The 17,076-nt window shown below is 42.5% G+C and overlaps 1 protein-coding gene across 1 annotated transcript in view; it reads right to left on the bottom strand.

Annotated features, from left to right (window-relative positions):
- LOC143829787 (acyl-CoA (8-3)-desaturase-like) overlaps positions 1-17,076 on the bottom strand; it is a 38,150-nt gene that overhangs the window by 6,651 nt on the left and 14,423 nt on the right. The window contains exons 4-10 of the mRNA XM_077321189.1: positions 11,594-11,695; positions 7,146-7,274; positions 6,555-6,612; positions 5,890-5,966; positions 4,462-4,559; positions 3,305-3,401; positions 648-727 (exon numbers count right to left, since the gene is read on the bottom strand). Coding sequence (XP_077177304.1) covers positions 648-727; positions 3,305-3,401; positions 4,462-4,559; positions 5,890-5,966; positions 6,555-6,612; positions 7,146-7,274; positions 11,594-11,695 — 641 coding nt within the window. The remainder of the gene's footprint in view (positions 1-647; positions 728-3,304; positions 3,402-4,461; positions 4,560-5,889; positions 5,967-6,554; positions 6,613-7,145; positions 7,275-11,593; positions 11,696-17,076) is intronic.

Raw genomic sequence — 17,076 nt, forward strand, 5'->3', positions numbered from 1 at the left:
GACTTGTCTCTTGGATTTATTTTTCTCTGTGAGGCTGCCACTCCCTCCCCCCTTTATTCAGGAAAAAACACAAAGCACTCTCCTTTAATACTGTCTGGACTTCACCCAAACTCCCCCCCCCCTCACTCGAAATAAGCAGCTTTCCAACCACCGCTCCCCTCCCCGCTCTGAGCTTCCCCAATCAAGTGCAGAACCCTTTCTGTTTGAGGAAGACCCAGGTTCAAATTGATCTGGATTCAGCAGGATCGACAATGGAAAAGAACAAAGTAAGTGCAGAATCAGCCCTACACTGTGGAGTTGTTTAATTCCAAATTACCAACTAGTCTTGGAAGCTCTTAGGTTTCCAGAAGAATTCAAACTATTTGAAAGCCCCACAGTGAAATATGAAAGGTTTTGCAGCTGTTGCTCACATCCTTTCCCCCTCTTCCACACATCTCTCTAGTAATGTGTAGTAAAAGAATCTAGTGATGTTTTGTCATTGAGTATGTTGTTATTGCACTGATGCACTCCCATTTTAACAGTTTCACACATGTGCCAACTATTTTATAACTTATAGTTAGGCTAATAACAACCAATTCATTTTGATGAAGATCTCCACCAGGAATAAACTCAGAGCACATCCTTTTTCATTCATGTTCTATACTCACTGGTGTTCAATCTGGAAATTCAAGTGCCCAGTGGACCAGTCATTGAACCAAGACTGTTTAACATTACATGTTGCCGCCAGCTACAGAAGAGAGTCAGAAAGAAATACAGAAGAAAGTCAGAAAGTTTTATTTCATAGTCTTGTTTATTCCTACTCAGGCTCTTGCTGTTTTTCCTTCTATTTATTTCCTGCTATCTAGGGCTTCCCATTTGCCTGCCTGCAGCAAGCAAACTCCAAACCCAGCCCATAGTCAGCTATACTTGATCAACTGAACAGTGAAGGGGGGCAGGGACTGAATGAAAACATTGCATATCTTGTGATGTCACTTCTGGGTGATTACCTGAAAGTAAAGTCACAGCATCTGTGATGCTCTACAAATTACCTCTGAGTAGGGACTTGTCATGTCACTTCCAGATAATCACTCAGAAGGTGTCCCCAACACATCTCTATTTAGGTTGTCCCTCCCATTTAAAAAAAACTCCCATGATTCACAGGCATGGGCCTAACAATCCTACTCTCATTTATTTTAAGTCACTGGGAGAGATTCTCAAGAGATCTGAGCTAAGTTACCACCAATATGCAAGTAACACTCAGCTCTATCTTGCATTTTCAGCAAATCCAAGGGAGGCTGTGGAAACTGAAAAATGGAAGCAGCTTTGGGATGAATGAGTGCTAACAACCTGAAACTGAATTTTGACAAACAGAGGTACTACTCATAGGGGGAAGGTGTGACATGGGAACAGTGATGTCTCCTATTCTGGATGCAGTTGCACTCCCCCTAAAGGAGCAGGTTTGTAGTTTGGAGTGTTGTAGGACCTGGGCTTCCTGTTGGACAAACAGTTGACAGCAGTCGTCCAGATGGAGTTGTTCCTCAGCAGGAAAGATCCTGCCAAAGCCCTGCTAACATCTAGACTAGATTACTGTAGTGATCTGTATGTGAGGCTGCCCTCCAAGACTGTCTGGAAGTTCCTGTTGGTGACTGTGGTGGGTTGTATGGACAGTATCACTCCAGTCTTGTACCATTTATAATGGCTCCTAATTTGCTTCCAAGACCAATCCAAGGTGCTAGTATTCTAAGGCTCTAAATGGCTCAGAGCCAGCATATCTGAAGGATCACTTACTCCCATATGAACATATCCATCCATTCTGATCATCTTTGGAGGCCCAGTTTCAGATGCTCCCACCAATTAAGACAAAGGCCTTTTTTGTTATGATACCAAAATTTTGGAACTCCTCTGCAGGAAGGAGTCTCCTTCTATCGCTAGTCTTCTGTTTGTTTCGTTTGGTGTTTCCTCTCTAACTCTTATTAGCTCAGCCCCCGCCCCCCCCGGTCCATGTGTTTTTTATGTTTTTATATTATTTTTATATGTATTTAAACCACCTTGAGGACCCTAAATTGGGTGGAAAGGTGGCATAGAAATGTCTTTTAAAATAAAATAAATCCCCTCCTACAGCATTTGTGCCACAGAATCTCACACAGAGGGTTCTGAAGACATCCATGAAGGAACAGAATCTGATGGGATCACCACTATTCTCTGACAGTCATGCAGTATTGGCCCTGATACTAGCTCTGATTTAAGAATTCCCCAACCAGTAATACTAGAATAGGGGAGTACAATAGTGAAAAAATAGATTCCCCAAATGTTCTTAAATATCCATGAACTAGAATCAGATATCATCATCATCATCATCATCATTTTAAGATACTCATAAGGACTGGTTGCTCTGATATGGCCCTGCCTATGTTAATGGCCTTTACAGGAGCTCTACCAGGATCTTCAAAAATGAAATGGGGACAGGAACTTGATTGTGGCACCAGATTACAGAATGCTGTCCACTGGTGTAAGTGCCACAAGCCCCATTGCTGCTGTTTCCATATCCACTGAAGATCTCTTTTCATTGACTCAGCAGTTTAGCACCTTGTGATGATCTGTTTGTGAATTTTTGTCCATGGAAGTGAAGGTGCCATTTTCTCCTTTGAAGCCCTGGTGTTTGTTACATTGTTTTATGCTTAGTGTGACTGTTTAACATTCAGTAGAAAAATGAAGTAGTCAATGGTAATAAACTATTCAAAATAAACCTGCCTTAAAAACAACAACATATACATCTGTTTACCTATCAAGCCTGAAGAGCTTTTCATGAACAATTAGGTATGTATCTCTTTTAAAAAAAATCAAGTCAAAGTTACTAAGTGCGTCAAAGAGACACTTTACATCCAGGCAGACATATCACTAACACACAATTGAATTTTGCCTACTTTTGTACATATTGTCTTGACCTGGATAGTCCAGGGTTTATCCTGGTTAGTACTTGAATGGGAGACCTCCAAGGAAGGGCAGGTCACAATGCAGAGGCGGACAATGGAAAACCACCTCTTGCCTGGAAAGCCCTATGAGGTCACCTGTGACTTGACAGCATATATATATTGAAACCATCTTCAGATTGTGAGTTAACTAGAATTAATCCTATTACAATGCAATAGGTTATTAAGGAATAATAATAATCTAAGCATGAATGCTCTAACATGTCAGGATCCACAAATATCTAGGTAAGTGTACCCTAGTACAAAAAATGACTTGTGAATTCATCTTCAGATTGTCAAAATATGTGTTTGGGGAGGAGGTACCCATTCCCAGCATGATGCTTCACAGATAGTACCTGACCCGAGACCCAGTCCAAATTCTTGTCATAATCAATTTGCATTGGGATGTGGTTCATTTGTGTGACCCAGATGAACCAACAAGCTTGTAGGAACCTGTGGAGAAAAAGGTCTTGCAGTTAGTGAAATAGCAATTTTTAGATAGGGATATACAACCTCAGACTATAGGGGAGAGGGTTTCATTTGGCCAAATGTCTCTCTGTACAAAAATATGTCCTATGACCAAAAATCAGTATGTCTCAGACAGCAAGGCTGGAGCTTCTAGCCTGTTATTGTTTTATATAGAGTGTTTTTTTTACTTTTTCTGTAAGAAGGAGCAACCAGTCCTGTGACCCCATACATGCATTGATAAACCCCAGACACAGTGCTCTACCAGGGCAATAAAATATGTAAATCATCTTGTTCTTTCTGATCCATGTCATAATTAACCACTTGCTCAATAACATAATTCTTGCTTATGTCCAGGTTTTCTTTTATTCATTCTGATCAAACATACTATATTGCTACTGTAATGGGTGGAGTCCATACCCTCATAGCAACAAGCTATTCCTAAATTAGGAAGAGGGCACCAGCATTCCTTCCCCCTCCTCTGGCCTCATCAATAGTTGGGAACCCAAAGGTTGAACTGCAAAAATAATATTTTTTAAAAAATGCAAATATTTCTTACATAAAGGACACTAATCCAAAAATTTAAAAACTTCTATAAATCATATAGTCAATATAATTTTAAAACATCACAATTCTTACTACACATAGAATAAACCAACATGGAATGGACCCAATGCATTTTGACCCCAAGGGGGTCTTCCTCAGTGGTCAAATTGTTATGGGAAATGCACTCATGCATAAAATCAAAGGGCTTGCTGGGTGGCAAAGAAAAATCTGTTTGATGCTGCTCCAGCTAGTTTTTCTAATATAAAAATATCTGATTTGGAGCCCACCACTTAAAATCTATACTTCCAGAGGCCACCAATCTCTGCTTTTGCCCAGCTCTCTATCACCAATGCATTCCCACGTGTGTCAGAAAAAGCTTTTTCTTTAATGTTCCACAGGACTTTTGCCATACCATATTAATGTGGGCACCCTTCTGAAATGAGACTTTTTGTAAATTCTTTAAAACTCTTTAAAAAAACAAGATAGGAAGAAGTTTTATTACCTGGCTGAGAAGTAGTATGCCACGAAAATCTTAAATCCCATTAAAGGAATATACATGAGAAAGTTGCGGACCAGGAAGAGAACTATGAAAAGAAGCTCCTGCCAGATAGTAGATTAAAAAAATTTAAACAGGAAATTCTCTTAGACTACTACAACTTATCCTTTATGTGCCAGAAGGCAGTTTATAAACCTATAGAAGATCTGCTTGTTAATATAATCATAGTGTTGGATTAGTATAGCATAAAACTGGATTTAAATCCCTTCCTCCCATGAGGCTCACTGGTTGACCACAGTCTAGTTGCCTCATCAAAGTTTAAGGCTGCTTCTAATGATTGTTGTAATAATCAAACCCATGTACACCAACATGAACTCCCTGGCAGATACCGGTATGCTGCTAAAACCTCAGGTCTGAACATGACATAATTTGTAACCCTAGTCTAGATTTATCTTTAATGCAATCCCTTGCCAACCCACATCAAATTCTCCATGCCATTGAAAATTGTAGAGAACCTGTTCTAGCATGATGTTCTTCTAGAATGATTTCCATGGAAGAATACAATAGAAACGTTCAGTTATAATTTGTCATTCTCCGTTTTTTTTCTTTTAGGACATGTCTAGAATCGTTTGTTCTGCCCAAGAGGATGGCTGATCCAGGTATGACTTCACAGACATCTTTTCAATTGTATCCTCACATATTAGAAACAGACCGGATAGTTACTTAAAAGTTGTTTCCAGTGTACTTCCTAAGGTTGACCAAACAAGTCAAAGTTCAATAGAATACACCCCTCTTCATACAACTATTTAGCCTTTCTTGACCAGTTTAGTGTATTTTTATGTACCTATTCCAGAACTACAGTACCCTTTTCAAGATATGGGAATAGGAACTGTCCACAGTATTTCAAATGCAGCTACATTCAAATGCAGATCTATATAAATGCATTAGGATACCAGCTGTTCCATTTTCAGTCCCTTTCCTACCTGTACCTAGTATATAGTTTGCTTTTCAATGCTACTATACATGGAGTTAACATTTTCTCCAGTCTACTCCCCATGAGCCAAGATTGCGTTCCTGGTTAGTTACTGTTAGTTTGGACTAATGATGGGTGTGAGCATTCCTGTTGAACAACTGGAAATACTTGACAGGCATTAGCAAGTGTTTAACAGGATGATTACAAAATTGTTGTATACACTCATATACATATCACCTCATACAGAATAATCTAGTACCATCCCTATCACCAGTCCCAACCCACAAACGTCATTTATCCAAGAGTAACCTGTACAGGGTATGTTTCCTTTTTTATAAAGAACTGGCCTGGCTGGGATCTGTTTTTCCTGTACAGTACTCTTCCCAGTTTTCCTCTATACAACTTCTTGCTACGTTGGCAAAAGCTATAATTAGCAGGCCAAACTAACGAAAAATACATACCAACCATTTTTTCCTTGTGTATGTGAAGTAGAATATAATCAATTGAAAGAAAGGGACAATTGCACCTGGAGCAACCACTAGAGGAGGAAACAAAAATGTTGCTATTACAAAGAATGAGAAATGAACATGTGTACAGTAGGCAAACTAAGATCTTTCCGCCAAATCTTTGGAAGACTATCCTATATTCAATGCATAGTCTAAATTCTCAACCCCATTATCCAAGTACAAACATTTTCAAAGCTTCCCACAGTCCATATTTGGTAGGAAAGAAATAATGATGTGATATGAGTAGCCAAGAGATTCATACATTGTTAGTAGCTTTTCTCCACATGTACAACATGCCCCCTTGGTATAGTCTGCAATCCTTATCTATTCTGTGTGAAAAGATGCAAGGGAATCAGCAGTGCAAGGAAATTATGGAACTCAAATGATCAGGTGTACAGAAGGAGGTATCCCGCAGGAGAGATGGGGAGAAAGAATAAGAGAAAGAACCGGGGATGCAGGAGAAGGAAGTAGGGGAAAGAAGGGAGAAAGTGGGAACCAAAAGCAGGGTGAGATATCTGCTCCGTCTTACCTTGGGAGCTCAACTGGGCCCAGCAATAAGGTTCAAGAAGAGAAAAGAAATGGCAGTGACACTATTTGGGGAAGGTGGCAAAGACACTCACCACTGAAGTACTTGTGCTGGTGGTTATAAGGTAAAGATTTCTTCTTCATTTTCCCAAGCTATAAATGGAGACAGCACCACAATAAGAAAGCTGAGCAGGAGAGGCAAGACCCAATATATTTCTCAATATGTCCTAAATGCATTCATATCAATGAATGCTTCCCCTCTTATTTGTTCCTTCAGCAAACAATCATCCACATGCCCTGCACTTAAGGTTACACTGTTATCCTTTAACTCTGTCTGAATTTATCTTGCTCTGTGCCTGTTTGTTTTTTTTGTTTTTTTTAATTTCCTCCAATCCTGTAGTATGGACATCCTTTAATCCAGCATATTTGGATGAGGGGTCCAATTCCCCACCAGTTCCAGATCAGTGGCATACATTAAAATGAAAGATTACACTTTCTGCTTTCTCATTCCTTGTTACAGAGGGTGAGGTAGTAAATCTGACACTAGCAGGCACATAGGAAAAGAAGAAAAATCTTTCTTTGGAATCTTATCAGTTATGGACCTTTGTTTCTCTCCACTGTCATTCTATGCCTTGAAACAATTGGCTATAACGGTAACTGTACAATAACACCATGTATATGCTTACCTCCCAAGAAAGTGGCTTCCCCAGGCTGAACAGGAGGGGATGCATATTGAGATCAGGGTCCTTGCGGTAGCAATTGGGTTTAGCATGGTGTTGGTTGTGCATATGTTTCCACCAGCTAGGTGTTCCACCCTGTGGAAAAATCAGGAATGAAAACCTTCCAAACAGAATGGTACCCAAAATAAACAGAATTTAAATCTTTTGTTTCTTGATTCATGTCAGGTACAACCATTGAATTGCATTCCCTCACAGCACTCACTTGTGAATCCTTCCATCTTTCCAAGGAACCTTTCCATGATGAAACAAGCACTTCTGACACTGGAAGGTTGCTCCTGACTCAACTGATAGGGCAGAACCCATCCATGTACCTAATATAGTCAGGTTGGCCACCGTGTGAACAGTATGCTGGACTATATGAACCTCAAGCCTGTCCAGCAGAGCTCTTCTTGTGTTCTTTAATCCTGCCCCCATGGGTATAGAGAAATTCATGCAATGGAGCCAGCCACAGAGAAGGGGGAGTGTTCTGCATATATAAAATAACCTCTAGTTGCGCAAAGAAATACTATTTTACCCCTTAATCCCCTAAATTGAGGCAACTTGCTCTCAAAAGTGGTCTTGCAATCTGTGCATGCTTCTGGGATACATCACAAACACTAAGATTACAAAGACAACCAAAATACTTCCAGAAGTCTTCATAGATGTCCAGTGCCTTTTTGTGCTGTGGTAGCAATTCACTCAGGCCCCAAGATCTATTGTACAGCAAAGCTTGTCTGAATGAGACCATTCAGGTGATGTTTACCCAAATGCTCTGTACTCAAATGCCACACACCTCAGCATACGTAGATTATTATGACAACTGGAAATGCCATCTGAAGTTTCACACTGCTTGGAACACCATTGTGAGTTGCCACAATAACTTGCTTTCCCAGTGATAGGAGCCCCTTCCTGTGTTTTCCCTTTGCTCCATTGCGGCTTTTTGCCACCCAGCAAGGCTACAAAGGAAAACAAGCCAAACTTCTCCCCCAGCTCCTTGGTTTGTCAATCACAGCAAACCACAAATCACAGCACAGCAGTTCTCTCATGGACTGAAACTTTGCCACATCCAAAGTGATTTAAGTGCCGACTTTCCTTATGAGGGGAAAGATTTAACCCACACATTACTGATTGTATGAGCAGTGAAATTAAACTGTTTTCATTGCAACAACCAAGTCCATCCATAAACATGTTTTTGGTGGAAGAGAAAGTGCTATAAAATGAGTCTTCTCCTCATACATTTTACAGGCTAATAGTGAAGAGATCAATGCAACTGTGGGTTTCTGGATAGACAATAATCTTGCCTAATTTTCTGCTGTAGTATGTTAAGAACATGTCATCTTGGGTGAACATCTTCTCCTCCCTTTTTCAAAGCTTGGACTTGGCCAGAGGCTTGGGTGGAAATTAGTAGAAGGAATTAGGAGAAGGAATTAGGGACATCTGCAAATCAGTTTTAAGCCTGGGCTTGGTCAAAGGTGCAGCAGGGAGGAGAGTGGGAATATCTGAGCATCCATGTAAGAATCCTGTATCCCAATAAAAGTCTGAACCACTTGAGAGCCAGTTTGGTGTAGTGGTTAGGAGTGCGGACTTCTAATTTGGCATGCCAGGTTCGATTCTGCGCTCCCCCACATGCAACCAGCTGGGTGACCTTGGGCTCGCCACGGCACTGATAAAACTGTTCTGACCGAGCAGTGATATCAGCGCTCTCTCAGCCTCACCCACCCCACAGGGTGTCTGTTGTGGGGAGAGGAATGGGAAGGCTACTGTAAGCCGCTTTGAGCCTCCTTCAGGTAGGGAAAAGCGGCATATAAGAACCAACTCTTCTTCTTCTTCTTCTTCTCTGAGAACTATTGGCACCAACCAAGTAGTTTTCAGAATCTTCAAAAGAATCCATATAGATTAGACCTGGTAAAGAGGCTAAGCTACCTGGAATAGATCAATATTTATAAGTGACCTCTGTGTCTAACATTGTATCAGCAAACCTGATAGAAACTTTTATCAGATTAATGATCCTAACTGCAAAAAAGTCATCTCTCTTTTTTCAGCAAAATGAGAAGAAATAAATACAGGTACAAATTAACCCTATGAGTATAGAAAGTTCACATGCAAAGTTTTTTTGAGCATAATTGGTTATATGAGATTTAAAGTAAATCAAAGAGGGTCTCCCCCCCCCCCCAATCAGAATACCTTTATTGGCATAAAGAATTGACAAAACAAAAATATCAATATCAACTAATAATATATGGGCTAGTGTATCTGGGACTTTGCACCCAATGGAGGCACAGGCTCTGAGATGAAGGAATTTGTTGGAATCTGCCCCGGGTTAAGTTAGATGGAAAGATATTCAAATGAGCTAACAAGTATGCTCTTTTTGGTGAGTTTACATTCAGAGTCAGCTTGGTATAGTGATTAGAAGCACCGACTTCTAATCTGGCAGGCCAGGTTTGATTCCCTGCTCCTCCACATGCAGCCAGTTGGGTGAACTTGGACTCGCCACAGCACTAATAAAGCTGTTCTGACCGAGCAGTAATATCAGGGCTCTCTCAGCCTCACCTACCTCACAGGGTCTCTGTTGTGGGGAGAGGAAAGGGAAGGCGATTGTCAGCTGTGTTAAGACTCCTTCTGGTAGAGAAAAGTGGCATATAAGAACCAACTCTTCTTCAAAATATGGGGGTACATTGGCAAAGTTTTATATATTAATGGAATTTCCCAGAACTGGAGGGAACATACACTGTCTTCTGAAGAACCCAGTGATTGGGCTTCCATATCTTCCAATCTCTGGGTTATTAGTTTTTTAAATACCACTTCCTCTTGGACTAAGAGCATCAATTTTCTGAATAGGGGCGGGGAAGATGGTGGTCTGAATAGATCACCCTTTGGTGAGCTCTCGATCTGGACAGAGGGGGCCGAACACATTAGCATTCAGCAGAAGAAAACAAGGCATGTGAGCCTCGTTAAACTCCCCCTTTAAGGGCTCTGAAAAGTCTTGGAGCTCTAGGGGCTCATTTTTGATCTATGGAAAGGCAGTCTCTAGATCTCAAGCTGCCCATGATTGGAGCCCAGAAACTGCCACCGCCGTCATACTCCTTTGTCTTTTCTCTTTTCTTTTTCTTTTCTGACTGTTGAACAGTTTTTTTGGACGGATTTAATCCTCTTCCTGGACTCTCTCTCTCTCTCTCTGCCTGCGGCTTGAAAGACCTGCGCTTCGTTGGTTAAGCCTGAGGAAGCGTGAGTAAAAACTTTAAAGTTGGAGTTCTCCCCCCCCCCCCGCTTGGCTTTCTTAGAGATGGTTGTGAAGCCATCACTTTACATAGAGGCTTCCCTGTCAGTGTTCTTCTTCCACTATTGAAGGGGGAGAGTCTGATATAAACACCTTTAATTTGGAAAACTCAAGAAGAGACTTTGCCTACCTTGTTTAATTTTCAGAGATCTTAACTCTGATACTGCCTCCATCACAAGACGCCTGGAGAGTTTCGTTTACATGTAACACTGGAAAACCTGGTATTTCCTTGTTCTTGGTCATATGTAATTGGCTGATGGGAGGCCCCCTCTCAACTGTCTACAATTTGGCCTGCTAACTTTTTTCTCCTGTGACTGGGGTGTTTTTATTCCACCAACTTCTTTTTCCTTATTTTGGTTTGCTTGTCTTATGGGTGTGGATTACAAATGAGGTGCTTCTCTGATCCTGTCTTTTTTTTTTTTAATTCTCTCCTGTACTGCCATTCGCCTGTTTCCAGAGGGGTCCTATGATTTACTTAAAAGGCCTTTGCCTGGCTGTCTTCACCGGTGCCTGAACACAACTGGATTATAATAGACCTGGTCAATGAGCTCCATCTTACAGGTCCTGTGAAAAGCTGAAAGCTACCACAGGGCCCATAGCTCATCCGGGTGCCTCATACAGTATCATCTGAGCTCTTCATACAGTATCATCCACCTATCCTGAAATTGGGGTTCGACTTTTGTCATGTAGGGGTGGATGGTCATTCACTTTTTCCAGATCAAGTTTCAAATAACTATCTCAGAATGCTTTAGAAACCTTTAGGTGACCAATACACACAAGCACATACATCTTACCTATATCTGACAGACATTCCATTCCCATAAATCCAAGTAGCTCTTCTATGTGAACTTTCATTTTTGTGAGAAACTGAAAGCCTAGGCTTGAACCATTGGCATGAGCTCAAGGGTTCTTTATTGTCCCATGATCTTCGGCTTGAAACTTGAGGCCCTGTGTAAGTTATGCTTCCAGAACCAGCATTACCCCCAGGATATCCTTGAGTCTCATTGCTGGGTTTAAGTTTGACTACAGGCTGCTTGGTTGTATATTTTGTTAAAATGTGCATTGTACTGTAGAGCCACTTTGAGTCCCATTGTGAGGGAAATCAAAATTAAAATGTTTAAATAAACCTGATACTTGCCTGAAGGAGACCCATCACAATCATGTGGGACCATTGGTTCCACTTTGTGCTCTGGAAGACTGAGATATGCCCCAGATCATGTTGGAACCACCCGTACTGGACCTGAAAATGAAAACACATTGCTCATAAAGATCAAGCTGACTCACAGAAATTAATGTTCAATCTATGCCTATTCATTTACATGTATGTGTTAATAGCAACTCTTGTTATCCTCCTACTACACTCCTCCTACTATACTCCTACTCACAATGCAAAACTTGATGTTATGTAATATGATATGGTTAGTCATACATCAAAGTATAACAGCCTGAGATAAGAAAAGAATGATAAGAAGCAAAATGATGCAGGTAGTGCTGTGTTGAAACTGCTGTTCCACTTATGATTTCATTTCACCTATGAAAACAGCCCAATTTATGGCTGATAGTAGCCACCTTCTTTTGTCAGAAATTTTCATCAGTTCTTAACATCATAATCCTTTAGTGTCATCTTTGTTTTTGATGTGGAACACATCTTCTAACATGCCCCCTAAAACGGATGTGAATATGGTCTTGACATCCATAGCCCGTCCCAAGGAGCACCCTAGAAGAAGCAGGGGGTGGCTGGTGGAAGAGGCCAAGGCTGCAGCTGAGGTGGTGACCACAAAACTCTGTGGGCCCAGGTGTTTCCTGCAAAGCATCTGCGGACCCAGGTGGAGGCCGCAAATTTTCTGTGGGTGGAGGCAGTGGTTGCTCATCCTATGCAGGCCCAGGTGGCAGCCACACTGCCTCCACAGGCCTGGGAGCAATGGCAGAAGGCCCGGTCAGCACCACCACAAAAGGTAAGGAGAGGCGAGGAGGGAGAAGGGAGCCTCTGTGTGTGTGTGACGGGGTTGGAGGTACCAAGGAGTCCAGAGCAGGTATGTGTTCCACATACCTTGTGAGAGTTGGGCTGTCACTAATTTATTAGTGGTGATATCTTGCTTTCAAACAAGCCTGTTTGCTGCTAATGGCTTGCTGCTAATATCCTGGAAGATCCTTAGACTCTCATGTTCCTTCCTTCTCCTCATATGCAGTCAGCTAATAAGAGATTTTCAGTTTTGCAGCAAATCACAGGGAAGGAAACCAAACATGAAAGGGATATCTTTGACCTCCAAACTGATGGTGAGAGGACTGTATACTATTCTATTCCTTCTCCTCAGCAGGGCTGCCAGCTTCCAAGTGGGGCCTCTATTCCCCTCAAGAAAATAGCTGCTTTGAACACAAATTGTCAACACATGTTTTGGGGGGAGCAGGCATGCATGATGGCGCTAGGTGGCTTCTGCAGCAAAGCTACAAATGTTGCTCTGCAAGTTTCAGATGGAGGGGTTGGGGGATACTTCTACTTTAGTAAACACCTGAAGCAGGGGAAAGGTGCCAAAGTGGTGATTCCCTTGGCCCCAGTGGGGGGTCTAGCATCCCTAAATACATGCTTCTCAAATCTTGAACTTAGGTGTTTTGTTGGACTTCATAACTTTAGCCTGATCATTTTAAAGGGATAAAGCATATTTTTGTGCATTTCTTTATTATGAACTATATAATCCTGTGGTCTTATTTGGATTTGGGGGCTTCAATCTAAATCCCTTACCTTGAACTACTTTGGATAAGCTACGAGTAAGTTTTTTGTGGAAGTCAACTTGCAAGAGTTGTGCTTTGGAGGGCTGATTTTTTTTTTTTAGTAACACCCAGTAGGGCTGGAGACTTGATTCCTCAGTCTCTCAGCTGATGGTTAGCTTAGAAGCACTGGTAGTGGCTCATTGCCCTGAGTAATGAGGATTCATTATCCAGTATAGTGCACTTTACTCTTGACCTTGACCTTGCTCTTCTTGTAGGCCAAGGGATTTTCAACAAATTGGGCCATAGTTTTCTCAGGGTCAGGCTGCCAGAGTAGAAAGGAAAGTTGAAAAGAGGGCAGATAAGCATAGGTTGTCTGTTGGGTAGAAAGGAGGGAAGCAACAAGAAAAGGAAGGGAGGCGATGGGTGTTTTGGGGGAAGGAAAAGAGAAAGTCCAGGAAAAAGGGAAATGAGATACCCCCACAGGGCGTTGTGGGTCCTCTGCTTGTAAAGATAATTTATTTGTATTTTTTATTCTATTAATTAGATTTCTATAACTGCAACCTCTCAGCGCAGCAGTCTTGGGGTGGCTTATAACATAAGCAGTAAATAATAAACATAAAAACAATTGGATAACAAAACCATTAAAAATGAACGAGTACACTGTAGCTGCCAGATTTGCCAACTGAACAGCTCTGCTCCCTTCTCAGTCCAGAGTTATAGAGGAGGGCCCTATTGATGGTGTTCTGTTAGCTTATTGTTCCCAATCAAATGCCTGGCAGAAGAGCTCTGTTTTTCAGGCCCTTTGGAACTGCAGCAGTTCCTTCAGGGCACTCAGTTCTTCTGGTAGTTCACTTTACAAAGTTAGGGCAGGATCAAAAAGGCCCTCACTATGTTAGAGGCCACGCATATGTCTCTCAGGCCACAGATCCCCAGTCTGTTCACATTGGCTGAGTGGAGTGCTCTTTACGGTATGTGGTCAGTAAGGTGGTCCCTCAAGTACACTGGGCCCAGACTCAAGTACTAATACCTTGAACAGGATCCAGAATTCAACCAGAAGCCAGTGCAGCTGCCTGAGTACAGGTCAAATATGGGCCCTTCAAGGTATTCTAGTGAGGACCTACTCCACTGCATTCTGGACTAGTTGCAGTTTTTGGGTCAGGGCCAAGGGCAGGCCCACATAGAGTGTATTACAGTAATCTAACCTGGAGGAGACTATGGCATGGATCACTGTAGCCAGGTGATCTGGGGCCTATTGTTATTGTTGGATTTATTTCCCGCCTCTTCTTTTAAGCTCGAGGTGGGTCGCAATAGTCTCAATCCCATTAAAATCCCCATTAAAAGACATTAAAAATACTAGCATGGCGGCAAAAAGAAAGAATCCCATCCCTCCCCCCTATCAAAACAAGAAGATGGAGGGGAACGATGTAACTTCCAACCCTGGCTCCCTGGGGGGTGGGGCGATGTCCCTAATTCGCTGACCCCAGCCTCAACCATAGACCTGGTGAAAGAGCTCCATTTTACAGGCCCTGTGGAAAGCTGACAAATCCCGCAGGGCCCGCAGCTCACCCAGGAACTCATTCCACCAGATAGAGGCCAGGACTGAAAAGGCCCTGGCCCTGGCAAAGGCTAGGCACACTTCCTTGGGGCTGGGAATGACCAATAAATTCTCACCCGCAGAGTATAAAGCCCTGCGGGGAGCATAGGATGGCAGGCGGTCCCTCAGGTATGTGGGTCCCAACCCATGTATGGCCTTAAAGGTTTTAACCTTTAAGGCCACTAGTATCTTAACTTGATGGAGGTCCTATGTCTGGGCAGGAAAGGTCCAAGTGAGGAAGCGCACCTACCCATCCTGGATGGAGTGCAGCTATCAGTGGCCCACTCCACCAGGAACCTGGGAGTGATTCTTGATGGCTCCCTCTCAATGCAGACTCAGATCATGACAGTAACACGGATGACATTTTACAACCTTTGCCAAGCCAAACTACTAGTGCCTTACTTGGTTCCAGAACACCTCGCCACAGTGATCCATGTGACGGTCACCTCTAGACTGGACTTCTGCAATTTGTTCTACGTGGGCCTGCCCTTTTCCTTGATCCAGAAACTGCAGCTGGCCCTGAACACAGCTGCCAGGGTCCTCACAGCAACACCTCAGAGGTCCCACATCCAGCTTATCCTCCAGAAGCTGCTCTGGCTTCCAGATCAGATTTAAAGTTTTGGTTATCACCTTTAAGGCCACACACTGTCTGGGCCTACTATACCTGAGGGACTGCCTCTCTTCCTAGACCCCTCAAAGAGCTTTGCAATCCACCACCTCCAACATCCTAGTGGTCCCTGGCCCCAAGAAAGCCCACTTCACCTCAACCAAGGCCAGAGCTTTCTCCATCCTGACCCCCACCTGGTAGAACGAGCTCTCAGAGGAGATCAGGGCCCTGACGGAATGTGAACAGTTCCACAGGACCTTCAAAAGGGAGCTCCTCCACCAGGCATTTGGTTGAGATCAACCTCCACCGCTTCCCATTGGTTCCCAAGCCTCCCTCCTATGACAACCACTGAAAATTTGTTCAACCCAGAGGACCTCAGTATGAGTTGAATATAATGCTCTTTGAAGTATTCCACCATTCTATAATGTTGTTATTGTTATGTTAATATTATTGACATCACCATGTTATTATTACAATTTTTTTTTTGTTCTCGTTTCATGTAAACCGCCCTGAGCCTCTGGGAAGGGTAATAAATAAATAAATAAATAAGAAAAATCCCCCAGGTTTCAGTATCAGCAAGGTGGTGAGCAAGAAGATCATGATCTACCACACCGAATGCCGCTGTGAGATCTAGCAGCACAAGCAGTTCTGGACCACTTTGGTCCAGCTGGCACCAAAGATAATCTGTCAGGGCAACGCAAGCCATCTCAAGAAGAAGGAGGCTTGGTTTTTATATCCCACTTTTCCTGCCCAAAGGCTTCTCAAAACAGCTTACAATCACCTTCCCTTCCTCTCACCACAACAGACACTCTGTGAGGGAGGTGAGGCTGAGAGAGCCCTGATATTACTGCTTGGTTAGAACAGCTTTATCAGTGCTATGGCGAGCCCAAGGTCACCCAGCTGGCTGCATGTGAAGAAACAGGAAATCAAACCCAACTCTCCAGATTATAAGCCACTACACTTAACCACTATACCATGCTGGTCAGGTTGGAAATCAGACTGGAATGGATCAAAAACCAAAGCTTCCTCTTGGTATGCTAAAAGCTGGTTTGTGACTGCATTTTCAACTACTTTCCCCAGGAATGCAAATTGCAAAACAGACAGACCTTCAGGGCATAGTGGTCTGACTGTGGGATGGGGTTTACTGCTATCAGATCCACATCTATCCCTGGACCAAGGATCAAATTCACAATACCAATCCTTGTGGGATCCCACTGCTTACTTCCCTCCATTGTGAGAAATGTCCATTTATCCGTATTCTTTGCTTCTTGTCATTTAACCAGTTCTTAATCCTTAAGAGAAGCCATCCTTTTATCCTATAAGTGCTAAGTTTACTCATGAGTCTTTAGTAAGGTACACTGTAGTGAGGTACATTGATAAAAGCCAGAAGTGAGAACAACCCGAACTTCTCTCCCCACTCCTCGATTTGTCTCAATCAATTTTATTTATGGTCATAAATAAAATCAAGGCAAGCCACCAATCCCTTCTTAACAGCAGTTGTTTTGGGGACTCAAACTTCCATCCCCCGAGCCCCGAAATTAATTTTTTAAAAAAATGCACTTCTGTGTTACTATGGGGAAATGCCACAACAGTAGGACATAAAAAAAAAAAAATTACACGGAATCACGCCACACCAAAAAAAACATTTATTTAGATATCTTTTAAGGATTCAGTATAATTGTCTCTTTATGTTTGGGTATATTTGTGATAG

Source organism: Paroedura picta, chromosome 2, assembly GCF_049243985.1.
Source record: "Paroedura picta isolate Pp20150507F chromosome 2, Ppicta_v3.0, whole genome shotgun sequence".
Taxonomy (NCBI): Eukaryota; Metazoa; Chordata; class Lepidosauria; order Squamata; family Gekkonidae; genus Paroedura; species Paroedura picta.